At 41.5% G+C, this 22,657-nt stretch overlaps 1 protein-coding gene across 1 annotated transcript in view; it reads left to right on the forward strand.

Moving 5' to 3' along the window:
- The window catches only part of LOXHD1 (lipoxygenase homology PLAT domains 1), a gene marked incomplete at both ends in the record, with an annotated part of 158,425 nt that overhangs the window by 57,637 nt on the left and 78,131 nt on the right, over positions 1-22,657 (forward strand). Inside the window, 10 exons of the mRNA XM_080637336.1 lie at positions 603-763; positions 1,618-1,704; positions 4,517-4,652; positions 6,535-6,689; positions 9,796-9,956; positions 16,895-16,971; positions 17,825-18,021; positions 18,357-18,549; positions 19,384-19,544; positions 22,002-22,302. Coding sequence (XP_080493462.1) covers positions 603-763; positions 1,618-1,704; positions 4,517-4,652; positions 6,535-6,689; positions 9,796-9,956; positions 16,895-16,971; positions 17,825-18,021; positions 18,357-18,549; positions 19,384-19,544; positions 22,002-22,302 — 1,629 coding nt within the window. The remainder of the gene's footprint in view (positions 1-602; positions 764-1,617; positions 1,705-4,516; positions 4,653-6,534; positions 6,690-9,795; positions 9,957-16,894; positions 16,972-17,824; positions 18,022-18,356; positions 18,550-19,383; positions 19,545-22,001; positions 22,303-22,657) is intronic.

Raw genomic sequence — 22,657 nt, forward strand, 5'->3', positions numbered from 1 at the left:
TTTGAAACTTTGTTGCTCTGAGCATGTTTGCCCCACATGATGCAGACTGACTGGAGATACCTGAATGGGATCTTAGACAGCCTGTCCTGCAAAAGCCATATCTGGAGTAATTGACCCAACCTCAGGAAGGCTTGTTAGCTCAGGATGAACTGATACATGGCCATACCCATACTCCTCCTTGTTCCAAACACAGATCATCTGGAGCAATTTTTAGGAGCTACCTGGATGTGCTTTGCACCATACACAAATAACTGGAGACTCGTTGACAAAAAGAAAGCTGACTGTGTACTCAAACTACAGAGATGGAGTACATCCCTGGATTACCCTGTTAGATGTATGACACAGAGGAATATGGTTCACCTTGAAAGCGGTGATTCATGATCTATCTCATTTTATTTTAAATGAAAACATAGAATTAGATTTCCAGGCAATCTCATTTGTGTATATCATGTAGCAGCTTGATCATGTTTGTGCAGAAAAGGATAAAATGTCCTGAAGAATGTCATGCCATCCTATCTTCTCCCAGAGGAAAGAATGATAACTACGATTTTTACCTTGAAAAATTGCTTTTTAAACAAAATGTCTTGAACTTTTCTTTGTAGAAAGCCCCTGGTCTCTGTGGATCTGGACAAGTGACATTAAGAATGCAGGGACAGATGCCACCATCTTCTTCCAGATTTATGGAGATAAAGGGAAGTCAGATGAGATGAAGCTGGACAACAATTCAGACAACTTTGAAACTGGACAGACTGACAAGTTCATGGTACGAATCCTGTGCAAGTGGTAAATTTGGTTTGGTATTGTTTCCTGGGGCATTAGCTTCAGCCCTGCACAGAAAATCAGCAGCATGAAGTCTTTACCTCAGTAGATCCTTCTGAAGTGTAGGTGAAATCATTCAGTTTGCTGGTGTTGCAAATTATTCATCCACCCGTTTAGGCCATGTCTTTCTAAAGCTAATAATTTATCTATTTTTTCCCCAGTCCCTAAGAGGTTATTAGCTGTTTACAGAAGAATTAGGAGTGGTGTTTCCTCTCCCCAGCGATCTCGTCTTCAGCCTCCTTGGACGCGAGCCTCCTTGAACGTTTGGAGCTGAGCTCAAGAGCTTATTGAGTTTGGAGGCTAGAGAGGGTCTTCTTGTATTTAGGAACCAATATGCTTAAAAGTTAACTGGGGACTGGTCAGAGGAAAAATAAGAAACAAACAATTTTAAGGCATGGCTGGAGGCAAAAGTTTAACACTCTTTGAAGCAGCAAAGATGCTGCAGCAAACAGATGCCTTCTGGAGGAATTGTGGCTGTGCTTTGCAGACCCTGTTTGAGAAAGAGCTGAAGCTTGGGAACTGGCCGTAGTTCTTACTGGGATGAGTGGCTTCAAGCAGCTGTCATGATCAAAAGTGTATGGATTAAACTTATATGCTCTCCTCTCCAGAAAAGAGAAGCATCAAGCTCTTAGCAGAGTGGAAGTGATAACTTTTAAAGAACAAAATTTAGGGGTTTTAGTTTAGTTTTAGACTTCTCTTTGATCTGGCTCTAAAAAGATGTCCAGAGGTGTCCTTTGTGTGCGTGCTTTGCTGCCTTAAGAAATGGATAATACGTTTTTTCTTTCTCCCCCTTTATAGATTGAGCTCCCTGATCTGGGCACGTTTTATAAGCTTCGGATATGGCATGAGAAAAGAAATCCCTTTGCTGGCTGGCATCTGAACAAGGTGAGGGGATGGCAGGGGAAGGTAGACCTGGAAAGACAGATTGGTTGCAGTCCTGGGTCACTGCATTCCCCAGCTGGCAGCTGAGTTTGATGTGCAGTGATCAGAGGTGCCTGCCTTTACAGGCAGCCCAGTCCTAGGGGTGGAAGTGAAAATCCTTGATGAAAACAGGATGTGGAGAGAGCACATCATAGCATTCACAAAAATACATGGGAAGAGAAGGGTTAGTTGTATGCTCTTGGAAGAGATTCCTTCTCCCTCCTGTCCTTCTCAGTTCAGCCCAGGTATGTATGGGAAATGAGAGCAATGGGAAATGGTAGCTCCCAACAGCCCAACTTAATGGTGATAATGATATTCCCCCATACTTCCACCATCTGACCACTATAGTCCCCCCTCGCTGCTGGCAGGGACTTTTTCGCTTACTCTTCAAAAAGCTTCCTACTCTTAAACATTCTTACTATATGGAGAGGTAAACCTTCTATTTAGGCTGGTCATAATGAAGAACTGATTACAGCAGAGATCTATTGTATGGTCTCCTATTCAGAGTATAACCTGTCAAGAAGTTTTGACAGCCCCACTGCAGGACACTTGCAGACTGGGAGAGCCTGTGGAGACTGTGCAGAAGAGAGCAGCAGTGTTGTGTTTGGGAAATGAAAAGGGTGATCTGCAGCCACATGTCCTCTGTTCTACCTGCAGTGATTACCATGCTGTCAGCCCTCACATGGATCTGCAAGGCAGCAAGTTCATCTCTAAGCTTCACCCATACTCCTACTGCAGAGCTTGGAAGATGTTCTCTGCACGTAACAAAACATACTCTTTGTTCTGCAGCTATAAATAACTGCGATGATAAATCACAATTTACCGCTTAAGAGGTTTCTCTTGAGTGCTTTTAATGTGCTTTGACAGATCCTGCTGTCCTGCATTGTTAGGGAGCTGCTAAAGCATACACAGACAAACACCTCTGCAGTGGGGAAAGGACTTTAAGTAATGCTGTGTTCACCATGTGGTGGGAGAAGGTGTCTGGCTGTGGTCTTTATCAAAGAGAAGCTTCTGGTCAGACATTAGGCCACTGCAATCTGTTAGCTCATTCATGGCTGATGAGTAAGACTGCTTAGACCTTCCATAGCTACAAATTTCCCTAGGATATCCTTTTCCCCTGCACAGAAATTGTGTTCAGGAAGGACAAAAGGAATCTAACAGTGTGCCTAGGATTCACTTTGGGATAACCTTTCTGAGCAAACCTGGTGAAGATGCATGAAATCAATCTGTACATGTACACCCAGTCTGCTGTTTTCTGGATGGATCAGTCTCATGCAGATGATTCCCATCACTTGTGCCTCCATACTGAGATGAAACCTTAATGATGCTTTGTTCCAGTCCTCACAGATTTCACGCCAAGCTTCTTACAAGAATGCAAGAACAGTCACACTGGTCAGCCCAAAAGTCCATCTAGTCCAGCATCCTCTCTCCTGTGTCACATAATCCTTGTCTCTAAACTGGGGAGGAATGGACTTGATGGACCACTAGGTCGATAAGGAATTGGCTGGATGATCACACTCAAAGAGTTCTGGTCAACAGCTTGATGTCCAAATGGAGACCAGTGAAGAGTGGTGTTCCTCAGGGATCAGTGTTGGGATCAATCCTATTCAACATCTTTGTTGGTGACATGGGCAGTGGAATCGAGTGCACTCTCTGTACGTTTGCTGTTGACACTGAGCTGTACGATGCTGTTGACAGGCTGGAGGGAAGGGATGGGATCCAGAGAGAGCTGGACAGGCTGGAGAGGTGAGACTGTATGAACCTCATGGAGTTCAACAAGGCCAAGTGCAGGGTCCTGCTCCTGGGTCAGGGCAATCCCCAGCACAAATACAGGCTGGGGAAGACTGGATGGAGCAGCCCTGAGGAGAAGGACTTCGCAGTATTTGGTGAGGAGAACCTCTCCATGATCCAGCTTCAGTGTGTGCTTGAGCCCCGAACCCCCTCATGTGCTGGGCTGCATACCCAGAGTGTGAGCAGCAGATTGAGGGAGGGGATTCTCCCTCCCTGCTACACCTTGGAGAGATCCCAGACTTGCAGTCCTGATCCAGCTCTGGGGCAACAGCACAAGAGGGACGTGGAGCCGCTGGAGCGAGCCCAGAGGAGGCCACGGAGATGCTGCGAGGAATGGAGCAGCTCTGCTCTGGAGAAAGGCTGGGAGCTGGGCTGGTTCAGCCTGGAGAAGAGAAGGCTCCTGAAGGGGAGACATTAGAGCAGCTCCAGTGCCTGAATGGGCTACAAGAAACCTGTAGAGGGGCTTTGGACAAGGGCCTGTAGGGACAGGACAAGGGGAATGGCTTTAACCTTCCAGAGGGGAGACTGAGATGAGATCTTAGGCAGAAGTTTTTCCCTGTGAGAGTGGTGAGTCACTGACACAGGTTGCCCACAGAAGCTGTGGCTGCCCCATCCCTGGCAGTGTTGGACAAGGCTTAGAGTAACCTGGTCTAGTGGAAGGTGTCCCTGCCAGTACCATCAATATTTTGCTCTGTGGATTTATGCAGTGGCATATGACAAGCAGTTACTAAGATCCACAATATCCAACAATACTTTCACAACACTGTGGAGCGATAGGAGAATGTAGGAATGAAAAGCCGTCAGCTATGACAGACTTGCTCCATGCATCACCGTCATGCACAAGTCAGAATGATGGTCTCATTTTTAAAGTGTGCTATTTCTCTGTAGCTACCTACTCTTGCTTCCCAGGCAAAAACCTGTCAGGAGCTTGTTGCTTTTTTGTCTTTAAGCCCCTGAACTCACACAGTGTTTTGGTTTAATGAAGGTAACTCTGCTGAAAACGCTGACAAAAGAAAAATACTCGTTCAACTGTGGCCGCTGGCTAGATATAAATGAAGATGACAATGAGATCGTGCGGGAGCTCCCTGCGGAGGGATCTCTAGTGACTGAAGTCATGCCAGGTGAGAGCCATGGGCTCCTTTTAGGGGTTCACTTAGGACCTGAATAGAAAGAAACTCTCTTTTTGTAAGGGATGCACAAGCAGACCGATGCAATTCAATGAGCTTTTCTTTCTGGCACTTTCTCTCTGCAGTATTTTCTGAGAGCATCATTAGCTTCATGAAGCCTTAGAAATCCCAGGATCTTGTTCTGAGCAGATTTCTTTGTGATGGGAGAGGGGAGAGGTCTGGCTGCAATACAATTGTTTCCAGAGCTATATTTTTTTTTTCCAAACTTGGATTTTTTTCTCATTCTTCCTTAAAAAGTGGAATACGAGGATTGAGGGGTGTTCATGGAAAGGTCACTGGCTGAAAGGCAAAAAATTCAGCAACCAATTTTGGGCTTTAAAGTTTTATTTAATTATATGCACATTTAAGCAGCTATACGTATAAATGTATAGGAAGTTACACAGAAGAGTTCTGTGAAAGCATAGACACCATTCAGTACATGTAAGCAATCTGATATATTTATTGGGTTAACTGTGCTTGAACTGGAGATTTAATTAAGGAAAGCTGCATAACTTTGAGCTGGCGCCCTGAAGTGGCCACTTCAGTCTTGACCTTGTGTCACAAGAATTAAATGTACTTGAAAGGAGACTTTTGAAGAGCAGCATATCTCAAGGTGGATGCTGGGATTTCTCTTATTTCCAACAAAGCAGCCAGTGGGGCTCCACACTCTGTAGACCATGAGTCCCCTATTTTGTGAAGTTTCCAGTGAACTCAGTGATCTGCATGCAGCTGAGCAGTTCCTCAGAAGAGGAAGAGTAATTGTAATTGCAGATGTTATTAAAATGTAAATAAAGCTGGGTTTGAAATGTATTTTTAATCAGCTGTGGAGAGGGCTGCTTGAGTTCAAAAGCAGGCACTTCCCTGTGAGGAGCAATTGTGCTGAGCACGGGTGAGATGCAGCACTCGTGTGTTCGTTTCAGAGGGAGGGTGGCAGTATTGCTTCTTGTCCCTTCCTGATGCTAGAGAATAAGGTTACTCTCTTGAAGGTTGGTTTTGGGGCTGGTTCTTCCTTGTGAAATTTCTTCTAGAAATCCTTCACCCAGTGGGGTGGGGGGGAAGAGATGAGGGCAGGGCAGGGGGAGGAAGATGGCAACTCAAAATCTATCCATCAAAATCCTCAATAACTATCTCAAAGGTGATAAGCAGGCAAGGCACAATCAAACCTCCTGCACTATGAGGGTCCCAAGGAGATGGGGCCAACTGGACTTGTCTTCACCCATAAAGCCAACGTGAAGAGCCTGTTCCTCAGGTTCCCAGGTGCTCAGCACTTTTTAACTTTTTTTTATTCCCTGCCATGCCTCTGGGTGCTGAAAATGATGTTTTTCCAGAACATGTTGTTACAAGGTCTCCCATCACAAGGATCCACATGGAAAAACAGGAGGGAAGGTAGGAGAGGTGGGGCCCTGAGGAGGCTATGCACTCCAATTCATGAGGTTTTACCTGAAGGGGATGGCATTTTTGTGTCCTGTGGAGGGGGTTCATGGTTTTTCCTGGCATTTCAGGCCTTCCTATTTCGGCTATTTTTCTTTTCCTAGTGGCCCCATCCCTGGCAGTGTTCAAGACCAGGTTGGAAGGGGCTTGAAGCAACCTGGTCTATTGGAAGGTGTCCCTGCCTTTGGCACGGAATTGGAACTGGCTGAGATTTAATGTCCCTTTCAACCCAAACCATTCTGTGATTATATGATAACATGGAAATGTTAAAGTAAACACATCATCAGAAGTACCAACTGAAAGTACAAGCATTTAAAATTAATTGCAATTCTGTGAAAAATGCAGTAAATTTAAATGGCAATTAATTGTGTTGCTGCAATTGTTTTATTAATCTATGTCTCCACAGTGATTAAGTACCGGGTGACGGTTTGCACTGGGACGGTAAGTGGGAGCGGCACGGATGCCAATGTCTTTGTGTGCCTCATCGGTGACCAAGGAGACACGGGAGATCGTGTTCTCTACAACTGCATCAACACTGTCAATAAGTTTGAAAAGGGCAACGTAAGTTCACACAGCAGCTCCTTAAGACGGGTTTTTAAGTGTGTGACTCTTTGTAGATTTTCTTTTTTGATGTATGTGTTTGTAAGCTTTGCTAATTTTTGTGCCAGTTTGGGCTAGGGCAGAAAGGAGAATAAATTATGTTCACAGAGCGTCATAACAGGTTGCAATTGGAGGGACGTTCAGATCAGGGGCGGTGTGTCATTGGTTGAAATCAGTATGTTCATAAGAGTCTCCTAGTTTGCTTCCCAGCTAAGTCCTGACTGTTGACATTGCATCTTCAGATCAGGGAAGGCTTACAGAAAATCTGTGCATCTTCCAAGAACAAAAGTGAGCCTTTCGCCCTTCATCTAATATGCAAAAAATCTGTCTCCCAGGGCAAAGCAAGAAAAAGCATCTTATTTAATGTGAAAATTAGAACCGAAAGCCTAATCTGTTTCCTTTATATTTCCTCCAGTCTTCCCTCAACCATGATGAACTCAGTTTTTGTGTGTTATTTTCAATCTGCTTTTCAACATGTTTTTCTATGACCAAGTCCTGAATGGAGGGGGTGGAAATGGCCTGGAGTTAAGACAGAGATACTTGGAAAGCTGGAGCTAGGAAAAGGTTAAATTGTAGTTAGAGCCCTTGTAGCGTTAACAGCATTGACAGGTGTATAATATGCTGATCTGATCTATGGGGTCAACCTATGTTGTATGAAGCCAGTTTTGGATCTATATGGTCCAACTTTGACAGGTAAAATGTAATCTGTATCTCCTGGAGAGGATTTTGAGAATCTGATTACACAACTCTGCAGATTTCTCATCTTTTGTGTCATTATTTGATTTAAGATTTGGAATAGAAAGAAAATGAGGATGTTGGAATGGAAAAATGAAAAGGAGGTCACGTTTTCAAAATTGACTGTTGTATTCAGGCTTCTGAAATATGTATTGATACATTGGATTTGCCTTTGAGTGTCCAGAAGTTCCAATTCTTCACTGAAATCACTGAGTTTTTAGACTTTTAAAGAGCTTTCGTCACAGTTTTCTTGTGCCTGTAAGACCTGTACATGGAAACGTAGTATTTACATAGTCTATAAATTCACTCTGTTTCTAAATGACATACAGGTTTGCAGACATGAACATTGAAACATCATGTTTTTTCCTATGCAGTTATGTTCACTTTTTTATTTTTAAAAAGTAGGTCCAAGTTATAAAGGACAGCAAAATCTTGTTTTGTCAAAATGATAGCAAAATGAGTCATGTTTCGGTGATGATTTAAACACTGTTTCAATGAAGTCCCAAAGAAGGTGCTTGATTCTCAGAAGATAAAAGGTATTTTAAAGACAGATAATTATTATTTTATTTTTACTTCAAAAATGAGTTATAGGGTAACCTGCATGAAAGGGAAAAATTGAAAAAATGATAAAAATTTTGGAAAGCAATTACTATGATTAATATCATGCAAGTGATATAAAACAAACTGGAACTGGCTAATGGAAAACTGCTGTCTTGGCATGAGGAGTTGATAGCGGGTGAATGAATTGGAAGCTGTTTAAGAATTGATCCTGAGAAACTTAGAGCTCATAAGTTCAAGAGACTGAAAGAATATATCTACACTGATTAACTCAGACACTCCGTTAAAAAGAAATGTACCTAAGTCAGTGCAGTCTCTAATCTACAGCTACTTAAGCCAGTAGTACCTTGATTACCAATTCGACTTGAAAAGCCTGTATATAGGGTAAAATTTAAAGATGCCTCTAAATTAGGTGTTTGCCCTGCTGTTGTTCCAGTTAGTTACTTTCACATTAGTTTATATCAGCCATTAATAAGGGAGATGAACAGCAGGCCTAATGAATTAGACTTCATTGACTTAGACTGACTCAATGAGGTTCTGATACCTTACATCCCCAATTCAGCAGTTTTGACTATGAAAGTAGCACTTTTTCAGGTATGTAAGCCCATAACTAACACTTAAAAAGTGGTAATCTGTCTAGTCTGTATTTTAAAGGTTGGTTTCGGGTTCTGAGTGATGAAAAAATTACAACTCTTAATAAATTTAAATATTGAAATGAATATTGCCATGGCACCACACTTGCTGGGAACTAGTTGGATATATGTTACCACCATGTGTGCTTCATGGGCTTTTAGGAAATGAAGAACAAAGGAATGGCAGTATTTTACCTAGCAGGGCATCTCAGTTAGATGGTAATCACAGCAATCACATCTCTTTGTTGGACTATATGCTTCAGATACTCCGTGTGCTTGCACACAGTATTTACTATACATGTGTGTGTGTCTGTACATGTACCATAGATACCTGTCTGCCTGATTCCCAGAGGATTAACTTGCTCTTTTAATACATCTTCCATCACCCACTGGGAACTGCTCCTCCCAGTATACTCTTGGATAACAGAAGTCTGGTCTTGAGGGGCCATCTTTTGGGTTAATCTGTAGGTTGGCGATTTGAAGTTTTTTCCAGGAAAAAAACCCCAAACAAAAACCAACAACACAACAAAAACAACATAAAATTCATCTGTTTTGTGGGATATTAAGGGCGTTTTGCTGCTGGGTTAGGTTCACACCAAACTCTGACACAACCAAACACAGTTCATGGAGCAGCTGGAAATACCCCTATGCAGCCATGCCTAATTCTTGCATGCCAAGAAATTGCTGGGGTTAAATTGTGCTCACTAGTCCATAATTTCACGTGGAGTAATATCCTTAAACTGTACATCTAAATACCTCTGTGGATTTGTTCTGAAGTGACTGCCCTGGATTTCCCAGAAAGCTTGTATCTGAGCAGGGGTTTGAAGTTGGATTTCCGGCCCCACTGTATGAACTTCTTAATAATCAAATTACTTATCTTTTTTACAGTTATGGAGAACATGCAATGATGTGGGAGATTTAAGATGCTGGAAGATCATATATTTGTAAATCTGATGTTATACATCTAGCACAAATATTCAAGCTTTCATTCTTTGGTATATTAATTCATAATTTCTCCTTTGTCTTATGAAGAATTGTCTTGCAGAATGCTGATGATGTTGGTTTGATTACAATAATATATTTGGCTGGTTTGTTTGTTTTTAAGGAGAAATATTGCCTTACCTTTTTTCTTCTTCTCAAAGGCTGATGAATTCTTCGTTGAAGCAGTAACGCTGAAGCAGGTGAGGAGGGTGAGGATAGGGCATGACGGCAAAGGAGGAAGCAGTGGCTGGTACCTTGCTAAAGTGATAGTGAGGGAAGAAGGACAGCCAGAAAGTGAGGCTGTGGAATTCCCCTGCTACAGGTACTAGAAACAAAGCTTGCAAATTGTGCCTCCATCTATGCATTTGCAAGAGTTTGAAGAGCCTAGCTGTTGTTCCAAGACTGGAATCTTCCGAGCACAGCTTAATCCTTTTTATTTATTCATTCATGTATTTTTGCTAAGCCTGAAAGTAAAGATTGTGGGCTGGGAGGTTTAAGATATGGCTAACTCCGCTTACCAAATGAACTGCAATCTGAATTGTGAACTTCTCAGCAATTAGCTCAGTAATACAGAGTTTCCAAAAGGTAGAATGCAACTTTCCAGTGCCACATCCATAATCACTGCAATTGCCTGCTGCAGAAACATGCTCTGCAATCCACTACAATCTGCTAGTTTTATTGCATGTGTGTGACGAGGTTCTGGTCCCTAACATGCACATCCCATCTTTCCAGGAGCAATGGGATGCTATTTTTGTCTTGGGAGAATGCAGAATTTTTATGCTGCTGTCTTAAGAGCTCCTTGCATGAAAGGAAATGCATATCATGCAGACAGAGATAGTGGTAGAGCAGAGGGCTCTAACTTACCCCTATGGGTGAGTTATAAATGTATTCTTCTCTTTTCTAGACAACCTGAGGGTATCCATGGGGAATGAGATATACCATCTGTTCTGAAGCTAATGAGGGCCTGCCTCAACACTGCAGCACAAATAGAGAGAACTTGGTGGAAGCAAAAAAGACAAAATTCAGCATAGTTCAGTGTCCTGTAAAGTCCCACTTGACCTCTCAGATTGTCCGTCCTATAGGATGGAAGTTCATTTTGTTTCACTTAGCTACATCAAGTACCTGCTCTAAGAAGTCATCTCCTGGGGAACAAGGAGAATTACAAAATGTAGTTATTTTTAAATTGCAAAGGTAAAACCTCTAAGCTGGTTACTTGCCTCTTTTCTTGGAAGAACTCCACTATAATGAGGGGATTCAGTCAAATACAAAACATGAGCCAGCCCCAGCCTCTCTGCACTACTAAAGCCACATCTCGTCAGAGAGCAAACTCACTGGGGAGACAGCAAGGAGCAGCAGATGCAATGTCATCTTGGTTGTGAAAAGCAAGCCAGTCTCTCCCTTTTCAAAGAACAAACCACCATGTTGTCATTGCTGCCTTTTGATACATACTTAACAGCCGTATGTTTTACTGAGTTAAGCTAGCAAGCTAGACAGGTTTTTACTTGGACATGAAGCGTCCATGTGAAGAGCTGTTTTGCTCAGACTCCTCAGAGATACCTCTGTGTCTAACTGCACTATGCATCTGGTTCATTTTAAATATTTCCTTTTGCATTGCCTCCTTACCTGACTGTTTAGCTGGGCATCTTGCCTCAGCTTGGAGTGATAGCCCCCTTCCCCTTAGATTTATAGCTGTGCATCAGAGTCCACAGGGCATTTCCCTCAGGCCAGGGACTGAGAAAGAAGGAAGAAAGAAAACCCAAGACTTTATCCCCAAAACATTAGTGGGGTGTATTCAGGCTTCAAGTCACAAAAGATGGAATTCCACTCTTCCTACCTTTCTAAGCGTCTCTTTTTCCAAGTGATATCTGTGTTGTTCGTGCAGCTTTATTTGCTGTCCTTGTGCCAGCATTATCTCTTCCTCTCAGATTGAGAAGGTAACATGACTGATCACCTCCAAACACAGGGACAGCTGCTCCCTCTCACTATCTTTGGTGCCTGTGTCTCTTGAGAGATGGGGGCATCATCGCAGTATACGGGTGTCGTCATGGAGTCTGGAGATATCTGAGGGCAAAGGTGCTCACCCACTGCATCCTCTATGTGAGGGATAAAAATCTCCATGACCTGCAGCATTTGGACATTCCCCTCCAGTCCTGTAGGCCACGGACAGCTTATGTCCTCTCTGTTTTGGCAGCTGCTCATACAGCTGTCCTTCACCTGCCTCTTCAGAGCCAAGATGCTGAAGACTTAGCCAAGAAGAGCCAATGCAAGTGAGGTTAATTAGAGAACTCCATCTGGGGGACACCAGGGAAGCTTCTGTTTCTGCTTGGGTATTCTGAGGCCAGCCAGTATACATGCTGATGTTCTCATTGCCTTAATATCCAAGACCTGATTAACTTTGACTCTTCTACACAGTATAACTGCATGGTCTGGAAAAAACAGCTGCTGCTGCTGTATGGGTACTGAAAGATACTCCGTTGACTTTTTGCTGCTTAGCTGTCACTGTGGGACAGATAGAGGACAAAATGCCTTCCAGCAGAAGCACATCTCAATGATGCAGAAAGTTTCACAGGCTTCTTACCTCTACAAAAACTAGGTTGTGCTAGCATATGGGAAATGGATAGCAGAGCAAAGAGCTGGCTAACCAGCTTCTACTGTAATTAATATCTGTAGGGTATCCTTATATATCTTCACTGCATATAGCTCATTGAAGCCTCTGCTCTTGTTATTTACCTATTCATATACTTGGCTGCATTTTGTCTTTGAATTTGAAAGCTTTTTTATGACTCTATAGGAACATCTATCACCTAGTATCACAAGAGCCCTATGAGAAGAGCTGTCTTTGTTGTACAAGGGAGCCAGCCTAGATAAAGAGAAGCTAAGTGAATTAATTGTGAGTTTGTGTCACATTCAGGAAGAGCATCAAGAAATAATGACTTCCAGGCCTATGTTTTCAACTCTAAAAGCTCTAGCTGGCTGTAAAGGGAATGGTTTGTAGCTCTTCTCAGTGATTTTTAAAGCAGTCATTTGATTTGTGCTTTCAAGAAGTAAATACGAGTAATTTATCCAAACATTATCTGCAGAATTACGAGTATATCACTTGGATGCATTGCAGTGTTATTCCTCCCTTATGACTCCATAACTTTATACTATCTATGCTTTTAGGGAATGAACACTGAATCATCCAGTGGCACAACTAAACAATTAATACTTTATAATACCTGATGCGGTTTAGGTATTGTGATTGTGAATACTGCTAGAAAGTTCAAAATGAAAGAGTTTATTTTTTGCCCCAGAACTGGAGGCAAACTTTTTGAAGATCAGAACTGAGTTCTTCAGGTTTTATTTTCTCCTCAAGGCTCTGTGGAAGTCCAGGAATGGACTAGCTGACATTCTCTAAAATAGCCTATTTTCAATAATATTTCTATCCCAGACAGAAATGAATTTTCAATCAGGCAAAGTCACGAGTTTGTGATAGGATAGAATTTTATATGCTATAAATCATTACAGCTCCACTGAAATCTTCAATGATACTTCATTGCATTTTCTTCTCAGTGTATGGACTGCACCATCCTAATTTTTCTCCAGCACAAGCATAAGGGAACATCATTAATTCTCTGAAGAACAACAGACAGACCATGAATAGGATGATGCACTAGGAGACTTCAGTGAAAGAACATTTATTCAATCAAATGCCAAAAGTGTTCATCATAAAAAGGATCCAGATAAACCTCTTTGTGTTTTTTTTTTTTTTTTTTGTCCTCCTAGAATCAGACTGAAATGTCTCTTTTACACGTATTTATATACACAGGTTATATTTAAAGACACACACAAATACATCAGTATCTCTGAATCTAATGGATGTGCTAATCATTCTAATTAAACACGGCTATCACCTGGTGGCTTTCAAATGCTATATGTGATATCACACCATAGTTCTTTTCAGTACTTCCCTGATTCTCTGATCCTCTAGAAATTATCTCTGAAGTGGCTTTCATATAGTATTTGTGTCTGCTTTTGGTTATTGGACATACAGTATCTCTCTAAAACAAAGTACATGATACATCTACACCCTTGCAAAACCCACAATAAATCTCATGTACTAAAATCATGTGGAAGCTCTGGTAAAATAAAAGATTTTGTCACATCTTTTGTGCTAGAAATATGATGGCACCATACTGAAAAGTCTATTTTCTGAAGGCTGGTGTGTTTATAATATGTCAATCCATTTGTGTTCAGTGTAAGACTATAAACCCCTGGTTGCAATCTGCCATTCAGTGATATGCTATTGGAATTACATTGAAGTAAAATTAGGATATTGCAGCATATGTGCTAAAGCGAAGGAACACAGTGGCATTGCTCATCCAGATGCTTCCTCTGCCATGAAAGTCAGAGAAAACAACTTCTCTTTTTTTGAGAAAATAGTGCCTCTGCCACTTCTGGCTGTTCTCTTGGCTGAAACAAAATAAGGAGCCTTAAGCCCCTTCTGCTGATAAACTTCATTTTATCTCCTCCAGTCTAAGACATACTCCTCTTACCTTCAGTAGCTACCAACACTGGTAGTGGAATTTTCTTTATCTAGGGACACATTCTCCTTTTTTGACTCACTTTTCTCACTGTTGAAGCAGTTAGCATTTCTCATTCTGCACACAGAGATCTGTTTCTTGTGGATGTTATTTTCATCCCACCACTTTGGTGCAGAAGATGTTTCCCTAAAACATCGTCAGTGGTGAAGGCAACAGAAAGCAACAGCATGTACACCAGCAACAGAACAGCAGCTTGCAGAACACAAAAACAGCAGCAGGAGAGCAGAAGTGTGTCTGCCTCATGAGCTTTTGCCTTCCAGAAGGCCATGCTGTAATCAGTAGTCCTAGTGGGGTGGAGTTTACAGGCTCAAATTTTGTGGGTCCTTCCAGTTAACTTCCATGCATGCTTTTGCGATGATGCAATCCCCTAACCATTGGATACCTGTCCAAGGATGTGAATACTGAGCCGGCATCAAGAACTACATGATATAAAGATATTAAGGACCAGTTCTAACAGGTAAAAAAAAAATAATCCCCCAATTCCAAAGCAATAAAGGCTTCCTTCCTTAAGAAAAAGTGTTGTCTTAGTAGGCTCTTCTTCTGCTCTCCTTGCACTCTACCCTTGCTCAATCCTTGGCATCAATTTCATGGTCTTCTGTACAGATTTTTCTGCTCCTCTATCCCTGCTACAACTCTCAGCCTCCACTGAGGCACAATGCCGCATCTCATGCTCTCACATGCTGTCTGTGTGACCATCACATATTCATCACCTTCATGCTGACTCCCTTAGCTTTTAGCCCTTTTCAAGTAACACCTGCACTTGGCCACCTGCTTTAGTGAAAAGTACTGGGTAGACTGCGTACCCGACAACCCGCCAAAGCTTACAGGAGAGCTGGAACTAGAAATGTTTGTTTGTGTGATGGGGCTCTATGTACCTCTTTTGCATGGGAACTTTGCTGTTAGTGCTTCTGGAACCAGCTGGCTCTTAGCTCACGTTTGAATTTCTTTCCTGGTCCTGGTTTTTTACATGATTTCTTTGTGCTTATTGTTTTCCTCTGGGAAGGAAAGGAGAGAAGGACAATAAAAGATAATATCCCTTCAGATGGACAAAATGGTCTTCCAAAACATCTGCTTACTTCTTGATCACCATGGCAAGTCCAGCTGTTCATGACTGAAAGCTGTGCTGGCTTATTACCAGCAAGATGCCATAGGTCTGATCCATTTGGGCATTTGTTCATGTCCCCAGATCATAGAATCATCGAATCACAGACTGGTTTGGGTTGGAAAGTACCTTAAAGCTCATCTAGTTTCAACCTCCCTGCCATCGACAGGGACACTTTCCACTAGATCAGGTTGCTCCAAGCGCTGTCCAACCTGGTCCTGTCATTTGCTGGTTTCCATGTGTGCTGGCTCGTCAGCAAAATCAAAGACGGAAACTGAAATGGGAAAAGAGCTTCCCTTCTTTTTGGTGTGAGGGTCAGCCAAGGAGAACATGCGTGGCATGGCCATGTTGCAGGAAGCTTGCAGAACATCTGCACTGAATGTGTTTGTGCAGAAGCAGTTCTTCTGTGGTCTGGTGTCATTCACATAGCTGTGTGGCTGCCTTCTAAAAGAAACAGTTTCAGTGGATTTGTTTTTCTAGTTCTGGGAATTATTAAAGCAATTTAGATATCCTATGTGGCCTGCTAGATCTTGCTCACTTGTCCCTTGTTCACCCACACTGGTTTTAAGCAGTATTTTTAACTGCAAAACTGGCTGCTGCAAAGAGCTGTGTACCTGGGAAGAATGGGCTTTTTGGAAACTGCTTGCTCTCATGTGATGTCTGGGGGACTGAAATGGCCCCAGTGTGCTGCTGTGGGAAATCTGACCCTAAGCAGATGCTTACAGGAATACCCTGAGCAGTCTGGGTTTGAAGTGGAAAGTGAGAAACCTCTGCCAGAGTCTTTGCCATTGTCATACTATGCTGGTTGTATGGCATATGATGGGATTGGGGCTGTAATTCACTCATCCCTGAGGCTGAAGGAACAGCTGTCAAGGTTCCAAGATTAGCAATTGGTTTCCCTAAGTTTTCCTTTCACATCTTTTTTCCCTTATTCTTCTTGATTTTTTTCTTAATTAGTCTAGTTGGGTCACTAGATAGAGGCTGAGAAGCAAAGGAAATTCTTCCTTTTGCTGGTGCCAGCTGCCTCTACAACTCATTTCTGAAACTGGGTCAACATAATTCATCCCCTTCCTGGTGGAGAAAAGAGTGTGATATACTGATGTAAGGAAGGAATAACTGATGATAAACGAGAGTAAGCAAACAATAAGAAGAAAAGTAGGGGTTAAGTAACTTAGACGATATAAAGGTTGTAATAAAGGTGGGTTGTAATAAAGGCTTCAAGTATTTCTGGTTAATGAAGGTCAACGCTTTCAAGAAACTGAGCTTGCCCATTTACAGGAATAACTTGTGACTATGGAGTTTGTGCTTTCCAAACAGATGGACATCACAGCAGATGCTCATGTACCACAAGCAGGGCTCTTATGATCTCAACTTTTGGAAAATGGAGGTTTAAAGTGTGACTGCTGTAGGGTTTGGTCAAGCTTCTGTGAATTTAACAGGATAAAGAACACCTTTGTGACTGTGGTGTGGATTTTTACAACGTGGATTTTTACTATGTGTAGAGCCAGCCTAGGTTTTGAAAGGTATAATAGGTCCTAATTATTCAAAGATAACTTACTTCTGTTTGTAAACCAGATGGCTTGACAAAAATGAGGATGACGGTCAGATTGTCAGAGAACTAGTACCTGCTGGGGAGTCACCAATGCTAAAAAGTGAGTTTAGCTTCAAAAAAGACAAGGTCTGAGTTTGATCTGTGTATGCACGTATTTGTTTCCTTTATTCTATTTCGTAATCCATGTCAATTCATAGCAAAACTACTGGGTGTTTTTTGCCATTCTTATGCAAGAAACTGAAGTGGGTTGCTCAGGAGGAAATGCCTTTGACCCTTAAATCCTAGTTTACAAATGAGATTAATTTGTAAAAAAGAGAACAATTACAACATCAGTGTAGAAAGAAACTTTGATTTTTAATGTTATAATTTGTTCTAAAACTGCTTTCTTGTACAGATTTCTCTGAAGGATCTTGAATCGCCACTGCTTTAGTGGAATAAATTTCATTAAATAACATTGTGTTCCCTGAAGAAAATCACCAAAAAGATTAAATTGTCCTTTTCTGAAGAACCAGGGCTCAAATAGTACAATTTTCTTTAGAAAAATCACGCTTACAGAGCTCAGGCTGAGATGCTTTTTGTTCTGTTTTAGGAAAAATAATCAAAGTTATTGAATTAAATTGTAAATATAAAAAAAAAAAAGAAAGTGAAATTACCTCACTTGCCCAAGCCATTTTTACGAATTGCTAATCATCTAACAGTGAGAGAGAGGCATACAGAACATTTTTTGCGTATTAGTGTAACTGTTGCATCTCTTATGTTTTGCTGAGTAACTCTAAGGTGTGACATCTTACCCAGTGTGGCCCTAAGACGCTGGATACATGAACAGAGGAGAAAACTCCTTTCGGTGTCTCTAGCTGAAGCCCTTCTTCCCTGTATCTCTTTGAGGCTGATTGCCTGGCTGAGCACTGGAAATGTCACTTGTGTTTCTGTGTTCTGTAAATTGATCTCTCTAGATGTCAGTTATCACATCAGCGTGAAGACAGGAGATGTCCCTGGTGCCAGCTCAGACTCCAAAGTTTTCATCAAACTCTACGGTGAAAAAGCAGACTCCAGTAAAGAGACTCTCTTAGTCTCTGATAATGATCTAGGCAATTATTTTGAACGTGGTCGAGTGGATGAGTTTACTATAGATACGATGGACATTGGGAAGGTAAGAATTAATTGTAGGTGGCTCTGCACTTCATCTAAGTGTCTGAATTCCCAATCAATGTAACACTCAGGACTGAATATGATGTAAGTTTCTGACTTTTACACTGGATATTGAGAAATACATTTTGTACATACTGTGACACTGGCACTCTGACGTACATACTGGCATGTGAAGAGTTTTGTCAGTTTATAGTGAAATACATATATAGATTGTGTACATGAACATAGTGGAAGAACAGGGTGCCAAGGACAGGGTTTTTTTATATATATTAAGTAAATTCTGTTGTGTTGGGGATTTTTCCTGCCCTTTTGTTTTTTGTTTGTTTTTTTTCAAAGATCAACAGAATACTGATTGGACATGATAATGTGGGTCTTCGGTGTGGCTGGTTCTTGGCCAGTGTCCAGATCACGGTTCCAGTACAGGGAAGGCAATACATGTTCCCTTGTAACCGATGGCTTGACAAAGATGAGGCTGATGGCAGGGTGGAAGTGGAGGTCTACCCAAGTGAGATTTTGCCTATTGAGAAATGTAAGAGAAGACACATTGAGAAATGCATGCTGTTTTATAGCTAGCACTAGATTTGTATCACTAGCATTCTTAAGGTACAGGACTCCACTGTGTTAGACACCAAAACCAAAACGTCCCTGTCCCAAAGAGCTTGTGTTTGTAAGAAAATAAAATTATTCTCCTCATGTTTTGTTTTCTAAAACAGCTGGAAAAACATTACTGAGGTTTTAATTTCTATTTCCTGAGATCGTATGAAAAAATTATATCCTGAGCAGCAAAACAGAGCACAAGGCACTGTGCTTCATTGCAATATCAGCAGATTCTGCTTTATTCGCATTTACTGCCTCCCTGTCCCAGGGCTTCACCAGCATACATCCCATCCTGCCTTTATTACCCCATTGCCTGGAAGAGAGGAGCTGTTTGATAAATAAGGACCAAATCCCTACTGCATATTTGAGTTTCATCAGTAGATATATTTTCTTTTAAGGATATGGTTGAATTTGCCTTAGGATCTTAAGAAAGGATGCCGTGGTTTTCCTTTGCTCTGTGTAATTCCCTCCCTTGTATTATATTAAGGAGGTCATTTATCCACGCCACAGTTAAAACTGGAATGAAATTCCCTTTTAAGGCTCTATTTTGCACCACTCTGACACTGGCTTAATACTTGTTAAAAGAAAACTGTTAAGCTAGTCCTCAGTAAAGAGCTGTGTTATCTCACTTTTGGTTTAGATAAGAGCAAATGGTCGGCTACATGGTCATTTGTTAAGACAAGGTAATTTAATTTTGAACCTGAGCCCTAGGGAGTGTTGTTATTTGAGCTTCTCTGCTAATTTAATGGCTTTATTTTTGGAGTAGTGATAAACTACGAGGTGTCTGTAGTTACTGGAGATGTGCGGGCCGCAGGCACCAATGCCAAAGTCTTCATGCAGATTTATGGTGAAACTGGCAAAACTGAACTGATCACCTTAGAAAACAGATCGAACAACTTCGAAAGGGGAGCCACAGATATCTTCAAGGTATGATGAAGGTAGTCATTGACGCTTCTATGAGGGGAAAGAAATGACCAACCAAACCTGAAACATCAACACGATAATTGGCCCAATCATACAAACAATAGATTTTCTAACAAAATTGCCAGGTCTGTGGGTATCTGCTGACCTCTATCCATATTTTAGGGAGGTTTTCTCTGGGTAAGTTTTATGTCTTGGGGAGTGACTTTCATTTCCTGAGGGACTGGTAACAAAAATAGCATGGAAGAATACAGTCTAATAGCAGCATTTGTTTACCTTTTCTTTCAAAAGTAGGTACTCATGTTAGACCTCAAAAGACCTTAACCTTCTATTTGGGCCTTACCACACTTTGCTGTCTCTTTTCTTTATCTAGTTGGGGAAAAAGAAACCCCATACAGAATATAGGATATCCTGACCTTGCCTGTGGTCACACATGCTGTTAACCACAGGTACCTGTTGTCAGGCCAACCCTGCAGAGGTTTGCTGCTGTAATTTCTGAGAACATGTGAATGCCCCATGGATTTTACTGCCTGTAGTACCACTCCAGGTTACACTGCACAGGCATGGCTCTTGGGGTGTATAGCACACTCCTTCAAATACCTGTCTGGTCAGTAGTTAGGTAATGGAATGATCTTCTTTCCTGGATGAGGTTTCAGAACAAGGACAAGATGTGCTGTCAGGGCATGTCATAGCCATGTCCTTCTGTGTTGAAGCAACCACCGGAGACAGTAACGCACAAAGTACAGATGGAAGTAGGCATTAAGACATATCTGTCATATGTGCTCACAGCACAAGGCTCAGAATGGTGGTACCTTGGTCTCCTTGTGAATTTGCAGTCCCACAGGGATGGGATCCAGCTTATCACAGATAAGTGCCTACTTGGAGCTAGTCATGGAAGACTGGGGTATTCTTCCCATTGTCACTGACCAAATGAAGGTGCCTTTATCCACAGCTTTACTACAGTTCTGAAATGTGCATTTTTGAGATCAGTTCAATTCTCCTGCCTCAGTTTTGTGCTTTATAGAATGGAGTTAGTGCTGTTTATCCAATTTTAATGAGTTCTTTGAGATGTAAGATGACTTGCACCTTATAAATGCTTGATTTTTTAAGACTGTCTATAATTTTAAGATTAGGCTTCTCTGATTTTAAAAGAAATAAGCTTTCAAAATTTATGAGTAAGAGCTATTAGCCCATATCAGATTTATAGTAAAGCCATGTGTACAGTGTTCTGTTTACATAGCCATGCTTATATCCTCAGATGTTTATTGCTGGACTTCAAAGTTCTGCCTATTTTCTGTGTGGGGTTGGTTGTTATTTTTTTAATAAGCACACAAGGCAGAAGCTCTGAGGCATTAATAAGATTATCTCTTTCATGATATGAATATTTACAGAAAGATATGGGTAATAATAAGATTCTGTGAGCTACATGTTAATAGGAAATGACATCAGTTACAAGACAAGGACAAGCAAAGTGATTATAGCAAATCCAAGGGTAAAGCAATGTAAAAAAAGACACATTTTTTATGCAAGGACAGCTAGATCAATTTTAGTTTTCTGATAAGCATCTTGTGTGCAATTGATTTTGGTTTAATCTGCTGTAGAAAAAATGCCTCTAGACTGAAACCTTATATGCGAAGTTGCCAGAATTTAGCCTGAAGCAAATGTTTGCAAGTTTTATAACATAAACACTGCCTAGCAGCCTAAGTAATCACCAGAAACAAGCCATTGGTTGTTGAAGGATTTCATGGAGTAAAACTTCCTATCCAACTTCATTAGGTAGTAATCTGGACAAATAATCTAAATGAACAAGGTTTTGTATCCGCTGTATTGACTGGAGAGATGGAAACCTTCTTACTGATACAGCAGTCTGCCACTGATGCATTGTAATCACTAATAATTGTATCCTCTCTGCATAGTAGTGAAGTGAGAAAGTACTTTTCTAATTTTCCGGATGAGAAGGATGGTCCATGTCAGAGATCAGGTTATATGAGTCCAAGTTTACTGCCTGTTCGCTTTACCATCATTGCTTCTTGCTTGGTTCTTGTCTTGTGCAAAGTATTAAATGTAACTTATTATTAATTTAAAAAATACCTCAGGGACTGAGAATCTGTATGTAGTATGACATTCTAGCATATTCACCTTTAATGCCAACATAGAGACAATACGGATGCAGAGAGCAATGGCAAAGTAGGGAGCCCAGTAAATATGGATTCAGCTCCTATCCTAGCCATGTTTGTTCTGAATATACTCAGCTGTCTGTTCAGAAGATGAGATTTGGTGATGGAAAGTATGAAAGAATAAAATAGGAAGGAAAAAGTAAAGGTAAGCTTGCATAAAAAGTTGATCCTATCCTTGCTTAGATGTTTTGGGTGGTAGACGTGATGCTCCTCATTTTTAAGAATGCACTTTATAAAGTTAAGATGTTTTATATCCTCCTGGATGCTGACTTTCCCTTGGTGACAGAGAGAGGCTGCAGATGTTGGCAAGATATATAAGATTCGGATGGGCCATGATGGGAAGGGCATTGGGGATGGCTGGTTCCTGGAGAGCGTCACGCTGAAGCGGCTTGCCAAAAGGACAAAGGACTCTGATGAAAAGAAGAAGAAGAAAAAGAAGAAGTCTGAGGAGGAGGAAGAAGATGAGATCAAGGAGGAAGAAGTAATGGATGTCTATACGTTTGTGGCACACCGCTGGTTGGCTAAAGATGAAGGAGATAAGGAGCTTGTGGTGGAGCTGGTGCCTGAGGGAGAATCTGCCCTGGAGGGTAAATATCAGAGGGAATGTGTGTGTGTATGTGGATACAGCAGTTGCATGGAGAATGATAATCACACTGTGGTGCTTTGCAGGACCATTTATGGCCCTGCAGCAACCCCGTTGCCCCAGGCCTGCAGTGTAGCTTACACTGTGGTTTGGTTAATCAGCTCTGGGGAGGAAGAGTACAGTGGTTAAACTAGAGGGAAGGGAGAGGAGACAGCCTGAAATGGGAGTATCCTAAAGATACTCTCATTCTGTAGAATATCTGTAAATACAGATCTCTACAGATATCTGTAGAATTCTTCAGGGCTTCTCTCTGGTCTTGAATCACACAAGTTACCACTGTGGATGAGAGTTTAGTAAAC

Source organism: Psittacula echo, assembly GCF_963264785.1.
Source record: "Psittacula echo genome assembly, chromosome: Z".
In the NCBI taxonomy this organism is placed as follows: Eukaryota; Metazoa; Chordata; class Aves; order Psittaciformes; family Psittacidae; genus Psittacula; species Psittacula echo.